The 20067-nt window shown below is 38.3% G+C and overlaps 1 protein-coding gene across 2 annotated transcripts in view; it reads right to left on the bottom strand.

The window, feature by feature from the left end:
* Window positions 1-17535, bottom strand: part of TSEN15 (tRNA splicing endonuclease subunit 15) — a 34296-nt gene extending 16761 nt beyond the window's left edge. Inside the window, exons 1-3 of one of the 2 annotated variants that reach the window (XM_059145439.1) lie at window positions 16661-16860; window positions 14083-14164; window positions 13675-13810 (exon numbers count right to left, since the gene is read on the bottom strand). In XM_059145439.1, the coding sequence (XP_059001422.1) occupies window positions 13675-13810; window positions 14083-14164; window positions 16661-16792 (350 nt within the window). In that variant the 5' untranslated portion in view covers window positions 16793-16860. Of the gene's footprint in view, window positions 1-13673; window positions 13811-14082; window positions 14165-16660 lie in introns of those variants that run through there. The other variant, XM_059145440.1, reaches the window with a different exon arrangement.
* Window positions 17536-20067: the final 2532 nt, after the last annotated feature.

Here is a 20067-nt window from a genome sequence, read left to right as displayed (position 1 = left end):
TGGGAAGGCAAAAGACCCAGAATAACACAATAGGGGAGAAGAACAAAGTAAGAGGACTGACTATACCCGAATTCCAGATTACAAAGCTAGTAATTAAGACCATGTTGTACTGGTGAAGGAATAGACAAATAGGTTAATGGACAAGAACAGAGAGTCCCAAACTGACCCACACAAAGAGTCAACTGATCTTTGACAAAGGAGCAAAAATGGGTCAACAGAGAGAGAATAGTCTTTTCAACAAATGGTGCTGGAACAACCAAATATAAGCATAAAAAAAATGAATCTAGACATACTCCTTACACTTTTCACCAAAATTAACTCAAAGATGATCATAGATCTAAATGTAAAACACTAAATCATAAAACTTTTAGAAGATAACATAGGGGAGAATCTAAGTGCCCTTGGATGATGAGTTTTTATTTTTTATTTTTATTATTATTTTGTTAGAGATTTTATTTATTTATTTGACAGAGACAGACACCAGAGAGAGGGAACACAAGCAGGGGGAGTTGGAGAGGGAGAAGCAGGCTTTCCGTAGAGCAGGGAGCCCAATGCAGGGCTTGATCCCAGGATTCTGGGACCATGACCTGGGCATAAGGCAGTCGCTTAACAAATGAGCCACCCAGGCACCCCCACTCTGGAGTTTTTAGGTTCAACACCAAAAGTGTGATACACAAAAGAAAAAATTTAGCTGGACTCCACTAAAATTAAAAACTTCTGTTCTGCAAAAGACATTAATACGAGAATAAAAAGACAATCCACAGTGAGGGAGGAAAATATTTGCAAAACACATATTTGATAAAAGGACTTGTATCCAAAAATATATAAATACTTAAAACACAACAAAATGAAAAAAAAAATCCAGCACAAATAAAAAAATGGGCAAAAGATCTGAACAGTCACCTCACTGAAGAAGATATACAGATGGCACATAAACATATGAAAAGATGCTCAACATCATATGTCATTAGGAAACAGCAAATTAAAAAAATGAGATACTGCTTATGCACCTATTAGCAAAGCTAAAACTCAAAAAACTAACAATGCACGGTGATAAGGATACACATCGCTAAGTAGAAGAAGCCAAGGCTACACATTGTACAATGTCAACTATACAACATTCTGGAAAAGGCAAAACCATACAGAAAGTTAAAAGTTAGGGGCTGCTGGGGGTTCAGGGTAGGAGCAAAGGGATGAATACATGGGGCATAGGGGCTTTTTTAGATAGTGAAACTATTCTGTATGTCATGGTGGATACATGACATTATAAACCTGTCAAAATCAATAGATTGTACCATAAAGAACGAACCCTAATGTAAACTACACGCTTTAGTTAAAACAATGTATCAATATTGGTTCATTAATTATAACAAATGTACCACACTAATTCAAGAGGTTAACAATAACACTAATCAACACTAAAAACAGTGTTGGGCTGGGGCTTGTGTGGGAAATCTTTGTACTATCTGCTCAATTGTTCCGTAAATGCAAAATTATTCTCAAAAGTAAAGTCCTCCTATACAGAAAATGACTCCAAGAGTTTTGGCCCGAGTTTCAGAATGAATAGAGTTGCCACTGATGGACATGGGGGAAACCGCAGAAGGACCAGTTTAGGGTGCAAATCGAGAGTTCTTTTTGGACATGTTAGAGATACCTTTTAGATTCCAGTGGAGAGGTCAAATAGGCAGTCAAATAGGAGTCTTAGGTTCAAGGAGAAGCTGAGGTAGAGAAAAAAATTTGGGGGTCCTCAATACATCGATGATATTTAAAACCATGAAACCAGATGAGGCTGTCTAGGGACTACGAAGAACAGAAAAAAGCTCAGAGATCTAGTGAACTTTTAACATTTAGAAGCTAGAAACCTGAAAATGTTCAGCAAAGGAAGGAGACAAATAAATGGCAAGTGCTGGAGATGGCTTAACCCCCTCAAATCCCTAAGTTATGCTTTTGCACTAATAGCTCATCATTTCCTAGATTCTCAGACATGTGTATTTTAATCAGAGTCTTTAGAGAAAATGGACACAAGCATTATGATTCTTAGTCTTCTCATTCACATAATTTCCCCACCTTTGTTTCAGGATGCCTGTGTCCCTCAAAGACATCCAAGGAGCAAAACTTTTCCTTTTTCTCTTGTCTTTTAATTCCTTAATCCATTCTGCTTCTCCTCATCTACTACTGCCTATGGGGATCGTTCTCCTGTTCCCATCTCTCTCTCTCTTTCCCATGCACGCATGCACACAATGCACAACCCCCCCGCCCCCCGTTCTAGGGCTTTCTTACCAGCTGCACGCAGGTACTCCCCTTGCCATTACTAATACCCAGACATAATGAACAAATTTGCAGTTTTCAGGCTCTCTCAGTCCTCAATCCCTTGCTCTTGGTATTACTTCCTTCAGGAACATCCATTCCCAGCCTCATTCCATATGGAACACCTACAGGTATTTCAAGCAACTTGTCCTGCAGGAACCGTTTTCAGTCTTCCCTACCTCCCATGCTACCAGCCAAGGTCAGATCTTCCCCTCTGCAGTCTTCCTCAGTGCCCTATACCTACCTCTCACTCCATTTATCACACTGGACATAAATGGCTGTCTCAGCTCTAGATGTGAGCATCCTGGGGGCAAGAACTGTGATGCTTTCTTTGTAAGTCCAGTCCCTAAGTCCAGTACACAACAGCCACCCAGTAAATGAACAGGAAACCTAGAAAATACTGGAGTAATCTGCAGTTTGCCTTTTTATCTACCTCTAAAACTAAAACATGCTTCTATTTTGCCTCTAGATAGTCTATTATTTATATCTATTATATTTAATGCTTAAATAAAAAGTATAATTATATACATTTTTAACATTTTTCCTGAAAGGCATATTATTTTGGTATAAGAACAATAAATAAAATTTTAATTTTCCCTACACCCCTCAGTGTTTTAAAATATGGGGTCTTTTTCTTTTCCCTATAAGAACAGTGATAGAACATTTAAAGATAAACAATTAGTCCATTTTTATTATCTGGCTTACTGCTGTGATAACACATGAACAGCTAATTATTTTAAAAGTAATCATGTTCTTTAAAAAGGGAAAATTACTATTAATAGCTTTTAAAGAGAATATTTAAAAGCTACATTAATTCTGACAAAGAAAATGAACTGCAGGGTTTTTGATTCGATGTAGGAAGAAGGGAAGGCATATTCTTTTGAAAACAATGGTGTGGGAGACAGGTTAATATGGCTTAGTAAGCTAGGCATCAGATTTTAAAAATTAGACTCATATGTGGAATTTAAGAAAGAAAACAGAGGAACATACGGAAAGGAGGAAAAGAAAAAAGGAGAGAAGAGCCATAAGTGACTTTTTTTTAAAAAAAGATTTTATTTGCTAGAGAAAGAGAGAGAGAGCACAAGCAGGGGGAGCAGCAGGCAGAAGGAGAAGCAGGCTCCCCACTGAGCAAGGAGCCCCATGTGGGACTTGATCCCAGGACCCTGGGATCATGACCAACTGAGCCACCCAGGCAACCTGCCATAAGTGACTCTTAATGACAGAAGACAAACAGGGTTGCTGGAGGGAGGTGGCTGGCTGGTGGATGGGCTAGACGGGTGATGGGCACTAAGGAGGGCACTTGTGATGAGCATTGAGTGTTGCATGTAAGTGACGAATCACTGAATTCTACTCCTGAAACCAGTATTATACTATATATTCACTAAAAACTTTAAATTAAAAAAAAATCACAGACTAGGAATCCTAACTCTGGCTCTGACACTCATTTCTATGTGTAATGAACTGTTTTCACTTCTCTTACCACATAAATTAGCCTTAACTGTAGGATCATGAAACCAAATGACTGAAGTTTCTTAGACTGTTGGCCTTATGGCTGCCAAACTAGCAGGTGACCAACCTGGCATACAGAATACTGAAGGCTATTTCCAAGTCTCTAGAGTAATATTCAGATTGGAGGATGCTAAGAAAGAGAACATTCAGAAAAATTTTCTCTCAGATAAAAAGGCTGAGGGTACCCATTTTAGAGAGGTTATCAATCACCATAAATCAAAATAAATGCTACTCATTTGTGGGAGTAGGGGGATAAAACAGCTGCTGGAGAGGTTCCATCATCACACAAGCTAGCCACTATCCTCTGGCACCAAGAGGAGAGGACTGTTTCTAATTTAGTCAGGTCTCAAAAGGATGAAAGATTTATTCCTATTACTAAGCAAGAGATTATGATCCTTTGTAACACAAGAGATTTATAGATCATTTCAAAAAAAAAAAACAGTATCTTAACTGTGCATGGATTTCATAATTGCACAAAACACTTCACTCACTTTTTTTTTGAAACTTACAACATCTATAAACACAGATAAACTTAAAATATAGCAACTGTGGTTTTAGTTTTCAGCACATCTTTCACATATTACTGAAGAAACTAAATTGACAATGAAATTGAGAGATGACATGGATTCTATTAAAAGAAAAAAGCTCATAGTTAAAAAAAAAAAAAAGACACAAAAAACCAAGGTGCCTGGCTAGCTCAGGCAGTACAGCATGTGACCCTTGATGTCAGGGTTGTGAGTTCAACCCCCACACTGGACACAGAGGTTACTTAAAAAAAAAACACACACACAGAAAAAAATTTTTCTTCATAATTTGCCATTTATCCTTGTGTGAGTTACTTAAGACATTTTCCTATTTATGACTACCTATACTACTATTATAGAAACCTATCCTAATTTTGTTATGATATACTTCTCCCATTTAGGGACATTCAACAAATATCAATGACCAAAAAAAAGCTAATTAAACTATCTGAACATAAATTTGACTTCATTTGCTACCCTAGCAATGAAAAAGTCTTCTGGCTTTCATTAGGATTCCTCTGGTTGTCTCATCTTTAAATTCATCAGAGCTCTTTGACCTCAATGAATTTATTAATATGATTTTATACCATTGCTGTGTCTGGGGAAACTGTACTCATAACATTTACAGTCATTTACCAAACTTGGTACATGGATTCCTAGATTCACTTTAGTAAGAAATAATCTAGAGTACTTTCCATATGCATACACCATCCAAATATATAACTTAATATAGTATTTTAAAATGTAGGCTAAAAATCAATTTATATTAGCTTGCAGAAGTATTTTTAGAGGAGAGAAAAAGGAGATGTGTCCTTCCCTTTAAGAAACACAAACAACCTCCTACTCCATCAGCATAACTTTCCTACTAGATAGTCATATATGGGCTCTTTACCAATTCTATTCTCCCACTGGAGATCAGCAATTAGTATTAAATCAATATTTTCACAATGGACGATTATACACAAGATCTTCTGAGATTTGAAATATATGTCAAAGTGTTTTAACTATAAACATATATTATGTATAACTGCTTTACAGATATCACCAGTCACAAAACATCCTTTTGCTCAAAGTAATGCATTCACTCACTTCCATTCAAATACACATTCATCCTGCACTTTTGCCAGAAACTATGTAAATTAAATCAGGTCCAACGCCTAGAAAAACACATAGGAAATGGATACAAAAACTGTTTCGGCATTCTTAGAAATTTACAAAGATAAATCATTACAGGCTGACTAGAAGGAGTCAGCAAGTATATATACACCATAAAATAAATAATGGAAAAAATAAGCCATGTGAATATATATGCTACTCAGCCAGTCAGCAAACAGCAAGATAGCTACTGTAGTGACTTTGAGAGACACAAGGAGATGATTTATTGTCGTCACTGGGGAAATATTTTATAGCTAAGTGGTGGTTACCTACACAAAGAATAGAGTTTAGTCCAGTTTTACAAACAACAGACTCCCAAAGTCAGGACTTGAATAAAGGAGAGAGCTACTACACTTTACATGCTGTATGTCTTTGGTAAATAACATGAGCTTTCAGCCCCAGCAAATTATCAATTTCTCTGGCTCTGATGTTTGTATACTACCCTGATTCCCTAATAATAAAAATGTTATTTAATGTTTTTGAAGGATACAGAGCATTAAAACACACACACACACACACACACACACACCCCCCATATATTAAGCAGCACAGAACAGATTTACTACTGGTATGTTCAGGTAGACTGTGCACTGTGTGACAAGTAAATTCTTTCTAACAATGAAGTACCAAAGTTGGCAGGTTATGTTTTAATATAAAATTAATATTCTCTATAATATATTATCATTCTCAACCACTCACTCTCCACCATGCTTTCCTGAGAGTCAAAGAGGGAAGTCAGCACCAAGAGGTCCTGGGAACAATATATGACCAAAGCCCTAATACTACTACTATGCATCTATGCTGCAGTCCGAGGTAGGTGAACTGGAATCTTGAGGCAGAACAATAGTGGTAACAAAGGTTAAAATCACCAGGAAATGCTAGGCATTAAATATCAATACTTACCAAGATTTACACAGAGATACTATATGCCTACTGATCAAGGAACAGACCACCAGCTATATGATGGTCTTACTACTGTGATCAAATTAAATCTACCAACCCTCTGGTTTTGGCTGCCAATCTGCAGAAAAGGCAGAGGACAGAGAAACATGTTGCAATGCACCGCGAATGAGCAGTTGGCAGACCCAGAGTAAGGGAGAGTATGCAGGTTACACGGTCCAGGTTCTTTAACAGGAAAACTGTAAGGAAAACAAAGGGATAGAGGCAGAAGCCATACATCAGGAGTTAGAGACTATTGGTCTGTGAGTCAAATCTGAATTTCCCTCTATTTTTTATAAATAAAGTTATAAGAACACAGCCACACCCATGTGTTTCTATACTGTCTATGGCTGCTTTCACACTAACATGGCCAAGCTGAGTTATGACAGAGACAAAATAGCCTGCAACACCAAAAATCTTAGCTATCCAGAGCTTTACAGAAAAGGTGTGCCAATCTCTAGTGCAGACTAATGGAGATTTATAAGATACCAAAAAAAAATTTTTTTAATGGGCAAAAGTCTTGAGACACAACTCCAAAAATTATTTGCAGAGATAAAGCTTATTTTAAATTTTATATGGAAAATAAAAGGACCTAGTATAGCCTCCCCAAAAACAATTTTGAAAAAGAATGAAGTTGGAGGACTTACATTACCTGATTTCAAGTCTTCCTACAAAGTTAGAGTAATCAAGACAGTATGACACAGACAACAGGACGGACATACAGATCAAGAATATAGACTAGAGAGTCCAGAAATAGACATACACAAATGGTCAAGTGATTTTCAGCAGAGGTGCTGCAGCAATTAAATTATGCTGGAACAACTGGACACGCATTTGCAAAAAGAAAAAAGAACCTTAACCCTCTTGGTTTACACCATATACAAATTTCAACTCACTAAATTAATGGACCTAATGGAATGGAAGACAGTACGGAGGTTCCTCAAAAAACTAAAAATAGAAATACCATATGATTCAGTAGTTCCACTACTGGGTATTTACCCAAAGAAAATGAAAATACTAATTTGAAAAGATATATGCACCCCTATATTTAATACAGCATTATTTATAACACCCAAGATATGGAGGCAACCCAAGTGTCCACCAGTAGATAAATGGATAATGATGTGGGGAGTGTGTGTGTGTGCATATATAATACATATATATGTATTATATATGTTGGAATATTATTCGGCCATAAAAAAGAATAAAATCTTGGTATTCATAATATGGGTGAACCTAGAAGATATTAAGGTAAGTGAAATAAGACAGAAAAAGATAAATACCATGATTTCACTTAAATGTGGAATCTAAAAAACAAAACAACAAACAAACAAAAACCCAGAAATAGATTTATAAATAAAGATCAAACTGGTGGTTCCTGGGGGGGGGGGGGATGGGCGAAATAGGTGAAGGGGATTAAGAGGTACAAACTTCCAGTAATAAAATAAATAAATCATAGGGGATGAAAAGTACAACATAGAGATTATAGTTAATTATAATTACTTTGTATGGTGACACATGGAAACTACACTTATTTTGAACATTTTGTAATGTATACAACTCTCGAATCACTATGTTGTGCCCCTGAAACTTAAATAATACTGTATGTTAACTATAGTTCAATAAAAAAAGATTTTAAAAACACCAATAGAAATAGAAAGAAACAGAACTTAATAGCTATGAGGCTTTGTTATCTACTATGAGACTCTGATATAACTCACTTAATCCTGCATAATCTTTTGGAAACAGTAGAGTATAAATAAGGATAAATTTTTAACCTCAGCTCTTTTATCTAATGTGAAAGTAGATAAGAGACGTACTCTATAAACCATTCAGAATTTTAGTGCTGATGAAATGAGAGTACACTTAGGAACGTACTTTGAAATACTGTAACATTGTCTACAAAGGCAAAATACTCTTATAACCACGTGGAATCATCTACAGTATCACTCCCCTGCCTAAAGCCTTTCAGTGACACCATCCATGCAGCAGCAATTTTTGGTGTTCTTTGTGGAAAGCCAGGACTCAACAGACATGCTTCAGGGGCAGGGGATTGTGTATACTGCACAGATTGTGCCTTGCACAAGACAGCCTGTTGTAAGTGGGTCTGAAATCCGGCTTATGCTGTTTACCAGGCCCTCAACTCTGGGGAAGAGACTTTTTTTGTATGTCTCCTTCTAATTCACTCAAAGGTACTCTCTGAGCTAGTTGTAGTCCTATTCAAAGATTCCTCCATAAACTAATACCTTCTTTTTCTCACACAATAACAATGTTAACCTGTCTGAAAAGCATCTGCATAGTTAAGACAAACCACGAATGAGCACATTTTATATTTCTATTGCCCTGATTATAAATGGATTTGAGCCATTTGAGTTCCTTTTCTGTGAACTGCCTGTTTCTATCCGTGTTTTTTGTTAGGTTGTTTTCCTTGAGACACAGAAGTTATTTAGGTACTATCAATTAATCTTTGTCAGGTGTATGTCAGTAAATCTCTTCCTCTACTCTATGAAAACTTATATATTATGAAACTTTAAACTGACAACCTTTAGGAGAGCAATACAGTAATGACCAGTATAGAGGAAGGTGGAAATACTTGAAGTCCCAGCCATTTCACCTCAAGATTTCCACCTTAGAGAAACTGTCATGCATGAGAACAAAGATATACTTACAAGGCTATTCATTATAGTATAATTTTTAATAGCAAAGCACTGAAAACAGTGATGGCCTTCATGATCTAGGTAAACTTTCCCACCTCATTTCCTATCCTTCCCTATTTTCTCATTTATGCATTAGCTGCCTTACCCAACATCATGGAGCACCAGCTCTGAACTAGACACCACGCTTACAAGCAGGCGATCGTGCTTAACTCCTTGCAGCTGTCCTGCTAAAACATGGTCTCTTACCATGTACAGGAGGTTTTTCCCGTCCTTCCTCTGAGTCCTGCTACAACCTTCTATAAAGTACTTATCAGTACTCCATTATCCCTGTTACTCAATTACCTAACAATAAAATAAGTGGAGGCAGTCCCAAATTACACTTCATTAAGTCTCAGAACAAAGAAGAATTCTGTTTTTATTAGATCCCATCCAACAGTTACCAAAAAATGAAATAAAACTCATTTTCCAAACCAACATTTAGTGCTAGAACACCATTTTCAAGAGGCTGTCTAAAATACTATATGATCCCATTTATATCCAGAATCTTAAAAAAAATTTTCATAGATACAGAGAACAGATCAGTGATTGTCAGAGGCAAGGGGCAGGGAGTGTGTAAAATGGATTAAAGGAGTTAAAAGGCCAAAACTTCCAGTTATAATACAAGTAAATTATGGCGATATAATGTACAGCATGGCAACTAGAGTTAGTAACACTGTACTGCATATTTGGAAGTGACTAAGAAAGTAGATCTTAAATGTTATCACAATAAAACAAATTCTATAACTATGTATGGTGACAGATCTTAACTAGGCTTCTTGTGTTGATCATTTTGCAATATATTCAAATACCAAATCATTATGCTATACACCTGAAACCTAATATAATGTCATATGTCATTTATACCAAAAAGGGAACTGTCTTGATCAACATGGTATCCCCAGCACTTAGATCACTGCCTGACACATAATAGTCACTCAGCAAATATTTGGTAAGTAAAAACTAAAAAGCCTCAACAATATTACCTGACAAAAATGCTGCTTAAAAGTGAACACAGTGATTTATTTTTATAGATGATTTATTATTGAATAAAGAAATCAGTAAGCTTTCTTATATAAAACATTTTATTTTTATACGAGCCTCTCTCTCTCTCTCTCTCTCTCTATATATATATATATGTATATATTTATTTGTAGTGAGCTACCCTCACAAGGTCCTACCCAAATATTTTTAGAACATAAATTTCTTCCCAATGCAAGGTTACCAAAGATTCAAAGTTAACCATTTTCTTTGAGTTACTAATGAAGAAAAATTCCTATATTAACAACAAATGTCTGAAATCACAGCATTACTGTTAGATATATGACACTTTATATACAAAATATGCATGGAGGTAAAAATAGATAAAAGTATGCCTATTACCTAAAATATCACTCCTGTTAAAGACTGAGGAATAAAATCAAACACACACTCTCTCATTCACACACACACAAAATCTTTATTTGTTAAAAAGTTATTTGTATACTTTGAATTGAGAAAATTTTATGCCACAAAAGGCATAATAAACCTAGTGGGTATTGGGCCTCATTTGTGCTATTTTCTACATTACTATTCTACTGCATAATGTAAGTATAAATATTTATATAAAAACCAAAACACAAAGGCTTAAGCCATCTGGGTTATTAAACCCAAGAGGGTAAAAATGGCTTACTAAATTATCCTCCCAACTAATTCTATTTAAAGAGGAAAACAAGCTTTATGTAATAAAGCTAGAAAATCAATAATCACTAGTTAGAAAAAACTAGAAAGTAACAGGACTCAGACTGTACCTCTAGACTTATGAAAATCATTTTGATTCAAACAGACTATTGATTTTAATTTTTAGGACTAAATTCAGGTTAATTCCCAATGGTGGTTCCTTGTTCAAACAAACAGCAAACAATAATAAGTATTTGTTGTAGTAACTAAAAGACACATAGGGGGAGTTTTAATGAATGAATTATTAAGTCTTTTAAATAGAGAGGCTTGGAAATCATGCTAGCAAAAAACAGAAAGTATCAGTGATCAAATTTGATGTCAATTCCATCAACTATTTATGATTCTGAAACACAGAAAAATCTCACAGTAAACACCGTCTCATAGCCTGACATATTGAAAACAAAAAATTCTTATAATGAATTATACAAAATTGTGCCAAAATGTTACTAGAAATCTAAAAATTAGTTTAATGTAGTTTTATAGAATACACTAATGAAAATAGCCAACTATAGTAGCTTTGATTTGCAAAGGACCTTACATATTATCCACTGACAATCTAAATCCTTCACTGAAGGACAAAGAAACTGAAACCCAGAGAAATTAGGTGTGTCATCAATGATCAAAATGTTAAGTGTCAGTGCCAAGACCAGAACCCAGGTCTTAAGGCTCAGTCCGGTGCTCTTTTATGTCAATCACAGTGAACAAGAAAAACAAAGGTATTCATCAAAGCCCTTTATGTCGGAATTTAAGGTACTCTGCCCTCTTGTAAATGCATATACCCACCCAAATATAACCATGTTTTCACCTGTCCTTTTTTCCTGCCTCACTATCTCTGAAGTTGAGATCCTCTTCCTTTAGCTCAATATTAATCTTTTCAACTATTTTCTGGAATCCAGCCCTCCCCATCTCTCCATCAATAATTACTTTTATTCCTCTGTTTCCCACCTTTCTAAATGACAGTCCACAGGGCAGCTGGCTTCCTTCAGAACAAGAAAGTGAGAGAGACTGTCCAAAACAGAAGCCATAGTCTTTTGTAATGTTATCTTAGAAGGAACATCCCATCATTTTTGTCTCATTTTATTTGTTAAAAGCAAGTCAGCGAGTACAGACACACTTAAGGAAGGGGAATGACACAAGGGTAGGACTACCAGGAGGTCACAGTCCAAGAAGTCATCTTAGAGGCTGCGTGCTACAGCTGCTGAAGAAGAAAAGCAGAAAGGGAGATTTGGTAGCTAGATGCCAGGAATATCAGGACGACTTCTGAAGCAGGAATTAAGAAAATGTGCTAGTGGCATAAGGACAGATACACTGACTAATGGAATATGAAGAGAGCCCAGAAACAAGTCAATGCATAGATGGAGCTTTGGAAAATGACAGAGGTGATATGTTAGATGACTACTCAGCAAACGTAAGTAGGAGACTACTCAGCAAACGTAAGTAGGAAAAAAATGGTTATCCACATGAAAACAAGGTCCCTAACCTTCCTCTCACGCCGTTAAAAAAAAAAAAAAAAAACAAAAAAAAACACTTCAAAACTCTTAGTGAAAATTTGGGTGATTTTTTTTTTTTAGACCTTTAGATAGGAAATATTTCTTAACCTAGACTCAAAGACACTGATTGTAAGAAATGTATGAATATGCTTACAGTCAAACTAAGAACTGTTATTCATCAAAAAATACCTGAAAACAGATTTAAGAACTGGGAAAAACAACCAAAAGGACTATCGTCAAGGATATATAAAGATCTCCTATGAGTCAGTGAGAAAACTACAAACAATCCAATTTTCAAAGGATATGAGTGGGAATTTCTCAAGAGAGGAAATGATAAATATATAGAGAGATGTTCAATATATCAGAGATCAGGAAAAATACAAATTAAGACTACCATGAGATAACCCATTCAACTGACAAAAACTTTAAAGTCTGACAATTTGAAATGTCAGAAACAATACAGCTCCAGGAGATGTTGCTTACACTGCAGGTGGAAAGTAAAGTGAAGGAACCACTTTGGAAAATAATTTGAAATTATCCCCTAAAGTCGAACATTAGCACCTCTCCATTAACAGGCAAGTGGATGTAAAAACTAGGGTACAATCACACGATGGAATGTGATACGGCAGCGAAAACCAAACATGCAACAATGGATAAATCTCAGCGATATAATATTGAGTATATAAAGTCAGTGTCAAAAGATTATATGCTCTTTATAAAGTAAAAAAGATCTAAAATAAAAAAATTCCCAATGGCTACGGGATCAGGATGATTACCTCAGGACAGTGGAAGTAAAGAAGGAGGAGACCCGTTCAGTTAGACACAAGTTACTGCCAAGAATCTAATTTCGTTTCGTGAGGTTGATTGAGAGAATGTGTCATGAAATAAAGATACGATTAATCCAATTCTGTGTAGCAAAGATTTTTTTAAAAAGATCCCATGAACTTCATGAGACTTCCTTTCATTTCAACTTGCATGTTAGGAACACTCTTCACCACCACTTATAGCAAATATAATTTGTATCAGTTATTACAGTACCTCTTAAAATACCTGTGTTTGAAGTGTAATGGTCTTGCCTCCTTATAAGAATGAAAACATTTTCTGTTACCTTTAGGATAGTATTTCTATCTTATATATTCCTTCTCTGAAAAAGTACTGATAATACAGTAAGTGTTAAATACTTATTAAATGCTCCTATTTAACTTATTCCTCAAATAACCAAGAGTAAAGCTATGATCCCAGTAACCTATTTTCCTTTAAAAATATATTATTACCTTGAATTCAATGATTCCTAGTGGAAAGGAACTAACCTGTTAAAGACCATAATCACCTGCCCACCTGTTATGGCTGAGGGAAGCACTGATGGGTGTAGGCACCACAGTCTGTAATCCTTCTCCTTCTATCTCAGTACCGACGAGGCAGATGAGCTGGAGATCTGGTAATCCAACACAGTTTACTTCATGCCAACTTTTACCTGAAAGTGCATCATTGAATGGACAATAATTTATCAAAAATAAAAGTAAAATTCTAAATTTCTACCTAATACTCCGCTAAGCAAACATCACCCATAATGTTATCTTCTCTTTACTTTTCTAGAATTTTCTGTTACCCAGTAATTCCCAACGTAAATGAAGAAATTACAAAACTGACAACATTAACAGAAAATGCTTAAATGCCATATCCCAACCCAACTCCCCATTCACCCACCATAGCCCCAACAAGGAAACAATAAAACAAATAACTTACTCTCCATGAGGTCCAGGTAAACCAAAAATGCTATATAAACTTGGCTGGCATCTCCTATATCTAATTCCATCATTTCTAAATACTGGAAATCAAAATGTAATTGTCAGAGAAGGAAGAATCTCTTAATATTTTCATTCACCCAATCAACAACTACTCATTATATATATATATATATATATACATATATATATATATATATATATATATATACACATATATATATATAAAGTATATATTTATATTTACCTCTTCTAGGTACAGTGGGAATTAGAAGGCAATTAATACTTGGTCCCCGTCTCTAAAAGACTTGCAACTGTTAAGGTAAACACATGCACACTTGCAACTGTTAGGCAAATAACCACCCATGACAGTGATTAAAAACCAGCATGTGGAATAAAAAACAAGAGACAACATGTCAGAGGAGCTCTAATCAGATGGCTTGGTTGGTGGCTGTTTCTTGGCAGAGTGGACTACAGACTAGGCCCTAAAGGGCAGATATGATCTGAGTGAATAGTGAAGGCAGGGTAACAGTGTGAGTGATCACATAGACGTGGGAAGAGACCACACATATTCTATATGTATAAGGCCTATAAAGAAATCTATCTGCCAGGAGCACAGACATCTTTGAATAGGATTTCTGCTGTAGCACATTAGTGAGAGCCACTATTTCCATGGTCTCTGCTTGCCTATGAAGAAAGTCCACTAAAATATGACTCCTGTCTTCTTTCAGGCTTGCTGGTCAGCCCTGGAGAACATTCTTCAGTGGACTACCCCTGTAAGGGAAGTGTGAGGTTTCCAGCTATCCCAATGACTCAATGGGTAAGCAGGCCTCATGCAGAGGTGAGGCATCGGCAGACTGGCATGGGTACAGACCTGTGGTCACACTCTCCCATGAGCTTCATCCTAAGCATGGGCAGGTGCAGGAGAACAGTGGTATTGTTGGCTGTCTTCCTCACACCTCAAATGTGTTTGAAAATGACACTGAAATTGGTAACTGGAAAACAAGGTCTTGACAGCCAAGCTAAAAGTTTGCATTTTATTCATAAAGAAACCCTGAGGATTTCTAACCATGAGAATAATATGAAATTAATGTTGCATACTATATATTTTACATATGTTATATAGTGTTTACTGTATGTCAAGTGCTTTACAAATAGTAACTGATTTAATCCTGTAACAAACCTCTAAGGTAAATTCTTATCTCTATTTTACAGATGAGGAAACTGAGGAACAATGAGATTTTAAAACTTCCAAAAGAAAAAAACCAACCGTCCCACCCCTCTCCCCCAAAAAAACCCACAAAGCTGGTGACCTAACAGGGTCTCCAAACTCAAGCAGTCTACTCAAAGTCTCAGGCAGAACTCTCTGGTTCATGCTAGTAAACGGTGTTATGGTTCTTCTTTTTATGACACTGAATAACATGTTCATGCTTGTTTTTCTCACCTTGACAGAGAGTAAGGGGATAGGGAAGGGGAATAAAATCTAGAAAGAGAACATGAAAAGGGATTAAGTCTTCAGATTTACATCTTCGAAATTTTTCTTTTCGGGACTGTTTTTAGAAAATGATCCATAAAATACTAATTCCCCGCAGAAGACTGCAATTGTACTGAAATAACTAGGCCAGTCTCTGAGATTCCAACACAACCCGCATCTCCGTTCATTGTCCATTCATGGGACAGGACTGGTCCAAAGCAGCAATTTGCCAAGCAGAAGCAAGCAAAGGCTACATATTCTCTGTGCTTTACCAAAAACAGAAACAAAAAACCACCCAAATATTAAGGAGTTCAGCTTTGGGACAAGAAATTAGAAAAATCAGGAAATCGTCCTGAGCTAAATCACAGTGACTCAAGGCCAAGGGCAAACACGGCTGTGCCCGAACCTTGACGTTGTTAACTAACCAAGGCCCGCAAGCTGTTTGTTGTTGTTTGCTTTGCTGTGGGTCCTGCGGTTCCCTGGTTACTGCAGGATTAAACGAGGCCCTCCCCAGCAGGGGCCCCGCACAGCCAAACTCGGGCACTGGCGGGATGGTTCTTTTTTTTTTTTAAGATTTTATTTATTTATTTGACAGAGAGAAATTACAAGTACAGTGAGAGGCAGGCAGAGAGGGAGAGAGAGAAGGAAGCAGGCTCCCCGCTGAGCAGAGAGCCCGATGTGGAACTCGATCCCAGGACCCTGAGATCATGACCTGAGCCGAAGGCAGCGGCTTAACCCACTGAGCCACCCAGGCGCCCTGGCGGGATGGTTCTTACTGGGCTCTGCCTGCAGAGGCGCTGGTTCAACGTCTGACTCTGGAAAGGCTTGGGTGGGTGTGTGTCCGGGGTCGGGGCCGGGGCCGGGGTCGGGGTCGGGGTCGGGGCCGGGGCCGGGGCCGGGGCGGGGCGGGGGTGTCAGAACAATAGTTAAACTCAGTTAAGCAAACAAAACCTAGACGGTCCGCCACGCGCGCTGTGCACGCGGGTCCCCTTCTCGGAGGTTCGCGCACAAACTCGACGACCCGGTCCCGCAGGGAGGCGAGGGCCGAGGGTCCCTCTAGGGAAGGGGCCAGGATCGGCGCCCGGCTTCTCTCGCGCCTTCTGACCTTTGGGTGGGTGCCCATCCAGGCGTCCTCCGGAGCCCATGGGTGGGCGCCGCCGCCGCCAACGCCGCCAACGCCGCCCGGGCCCAGGCCGCTGCAGCCCGGGGTGGGCTCGGAATCGTCGCGCTCCGCCATGCCGGGCAGGGGGGCGAGCCGCTGGTGCACCGCGCCCTGAGCCCGGCCAGAAGCAGGGGCGCGCGCGCGTCCGGGTTCCGCTTCCCCGGCGCGCGCCGCCTGCGGGCGGAGGGCCGCACAGCCCGGGAGGGAAGTGAGATGAGCCCCGCCTCCTGGCCGGTGTGGCTGGAACCCGTGCGCGGGGGCTCGGGTTCCGCTCGGCGAGAATTCACACCTGGGCAGACGGCCGCGGGGAGACCGTTCCAGGGGACGCCTAGCCCAGAAGCCCGGCGCTCTCCGTCGGCCGGTGCTGTCTGCAGCCCCGCTGAGAGCCTGGGATCCACCGAACGCCTCTGCGCCTTCCGCCGCGGCCGCAGGTCTCCGATTCCTGGGAGCCGGAAGAGCCTCGCGCCGTTCCCTGCCAGGTGACTTCTGCAAGTGTGGACGTCGCTGAGCTCTCTGTGGAAGAAAGGGGAAAGAAGAGAGACTGGGACGGCCAAGAACCGTGTTTTCCGGCGGGACCCGGGTTTCGGGAGCGGAGGAGCGGGAGTTGACACTGTGCAGTGAGCGGTCCGGACAGCGAGGTGCAAACCGGCCTGGGCGGGTGACCTGGAAACCCAGGACGCGGAGTTTCAGAGAGGCAGGGGAGGACATCTGAGGCATTGACAGTAGAATCCAGAACCTCGGCAGCTTACTCATAAGACCCAAGGTAGGATTCGAAATGTCAAGAAGATGAGTCCTTTTTTTGTTGTTGTTTCTTTTGTTTTTTTTGTTTTTTGTTTTTTAGTTTGACCCTGAGATTGAAACGGACAGGTAAGGATTTTAAACGATGACAACTCTCCTCGATAAAGTAAAACAAAACATGTTTTCAGTAAATGAAAAGCTCAGGACACAAGTCTCATAAGGGAAAAAGAAAAAAGAGCAAGTGGAAATTGTGAAAAATTAAAGTTTCAGGGAAAAAAAAAAACCTTCGCTGGGTGGATTTAACAGCCTAATGGAAATTACAGAGGAAAAATTAAGTGAACTTGAAGGTAGAGTCATCATCCAAAATAAACAATAAACAGAAAAATCATTTTTAAAAATGGACAGAATCTCAGAGACCTGCTGCATGACATCAAACAATTCAACATACCTGTAAATCAGATACCAGAAGGGGAAAAGAAAAACTATGGGGCAGGAAAAAAAAAAATTGAAAAAAATAAATAATGAAAAATTGCACCAAATCTGATGAAAGAGAAATTTGCAGGTACAAAATGCTACATGAATAACAAGCAAAAGAGACATGGTGAAGCCCATACTGAGGTCAACTTGTTAAAAGCCACATGAAAAGTTTGAATGCATCAGGGAGAGAGAGGGAGGAAGAGAGGGGGAGCAAGCATGGAGGGAAGGAGAAAGAAAAAAGAAAGCAGTGCCTGCCATACACGGAAAAGAAGTGCATCTATTCCTGATGTGAGGGAAAACCACACATGAAGATTCATAAATTGTCCCAGAATGTATTTCATTTAAATGAAGCCATTAAACTGTATTTCCACAAAGCAGCAGCTAACCCCCAAAGAAGCAAATGACACTGAAATTAGTAGGCTCCCTGAAGCACTGATCAGCGACACTAATTCAAGTTATTAGAAGTCGGTAAATCTTTCTGATTCCTAAAGATCACAGTCAGTTCCATTGATGGTATTTACGGAAGAATTAACAGCATTTTGTTCCTAATATGAATAGAGGGAACATTTTATAAATCAGTAAGGAGATCCAGTAGAATTAGGTACTGTGTGAACAAGGCCAAACATCTGGGGAAGATTGTGATTTTAAGCTTAAGGAAAAAAGGGAGTGAAGGAATCCAGAAGGATGCAGAAAGAGCCATAGACTAAAAAAGCTAATGCTACCCTTCAGCAAATAAATGAAGTTCTATACCTTAGAAAAAGCATGAAGCATTTTAGCATGATTCTGACTTTTAATGTCATTGTCTAATACAAAGAGTTAAAGACAAAATGGACAGTATTTCCATTTTAAACAATGAAACCATGAATAAAATTCTTGGCTACTGGGAATGTCTAAAACAGAGAACAAAGGATTTGGGAAAACTTAAAGTATAGACTCAAAATGAGTTTTGTGGCCATCTAGAGTGAAACCCGCAAGAGAACTGGTTAGAATTTCAGCTTCTCAGGGACTGAAGAATTTCTCCTTTTATAATGCTTCAATAGTTAACTATTTTAGAGAAATAAAGTGACTGGGGGAAAAGCTAGGTAAGTAACAACAAATAAAATTCTCCTTGAGTATACTGGATGTAATCAAATTCAGTGTAATCTGGCACTGGCTCTACTGATTTCCCATTTTGATATCTGAGCCAGACCATTTTATTCCTATTTTTAAAAAACCAGTAATGTCTAAGCAGAGACATTTTAATTCAACTAGAGTCTCAAGGGAAAAAATGAACCTTGAATTGTGATGTGAGTTTTTCGTGTTTTTAAAAAGAAAAGGTGTTTTACAAAGTATCATATAAGACAGTGATCTCAAGCTGAAAAAGAGAAGTCAGCATTCTGTGTCAGCTTTTAATACGATGGTTGTAAGAATGCTCATATATATTTTGTTCCTTCTTTTGCACATAAAGCATACAATTTCCCATCCTCTGTATTTTGAGGAGAATACATGAGATGTTTATACCTTTAGTAAAATATTTAGGATGTTATGATAGTTTACCATGCATGTGTATGAGGAATATGAGGGACCTCTATTATATAAAAAGAATTTAGAATGATCCAAAATATTATCTCCAATTTCTCAAATTTAAGAGTACAATCTAAACCCCTCACTTACAAAATCAGGATATATATATTAATTTTTAAAATACTGCTTCCATTTGGAACCAAAACAACAACAAAAATAGGGTACCAAGGATAAAGAGGAGCAACACTTTACAGATTATAAATGTTATTGTAGATGATTAGAGAAAGCCTAAATAAGTGGACAGACATAATACTGTGCTTCTGGAGAGAAAGATTAAGTATCATAAAGGTGGTAAGTACCCCCACACTGATCTATAAATTCTAGCAACTCTAATCACAGTCCCAAGAGGAATTTCCCTAATATCTGATAAACTGGTTCTGAAATAATGGGCATAAAAGGGCCAGTAATAATGAAGACCTTTCTGATGAACAAGCAAAGGGAACTTATTATAAAGGCCTATAATTGGGGCACCTGCATGACTCAGTGGGTTAAAGCCTCTGCCTTTGGCTCAGGTCATGGTCTCAGAGTCCTGGGATCGAGCTCGCATCGAGCCCCGCATTGGGCTCCCTGCT

Source organism: Mustela lutreola, chromosome 14 (genome assembly GCF_030435805.1).
Source record: "Mustela lutreola isolate mMusLut2 chromosome 14, mMusLut2.pri, whole genome shotgun sequence".
In the NCBI taxonomy this organism is placed as follows: Eukaryota; Metazoa; Chordata; class Mammalia; order Carnivora; family Mustelidae; genus Mustela; species Mustela lutreola.
The sequence above is the reverse complement of the archived record's forward strand: the minus strand, read 5'-3'. Positions and strand labels throughout refer to the sequence as shown.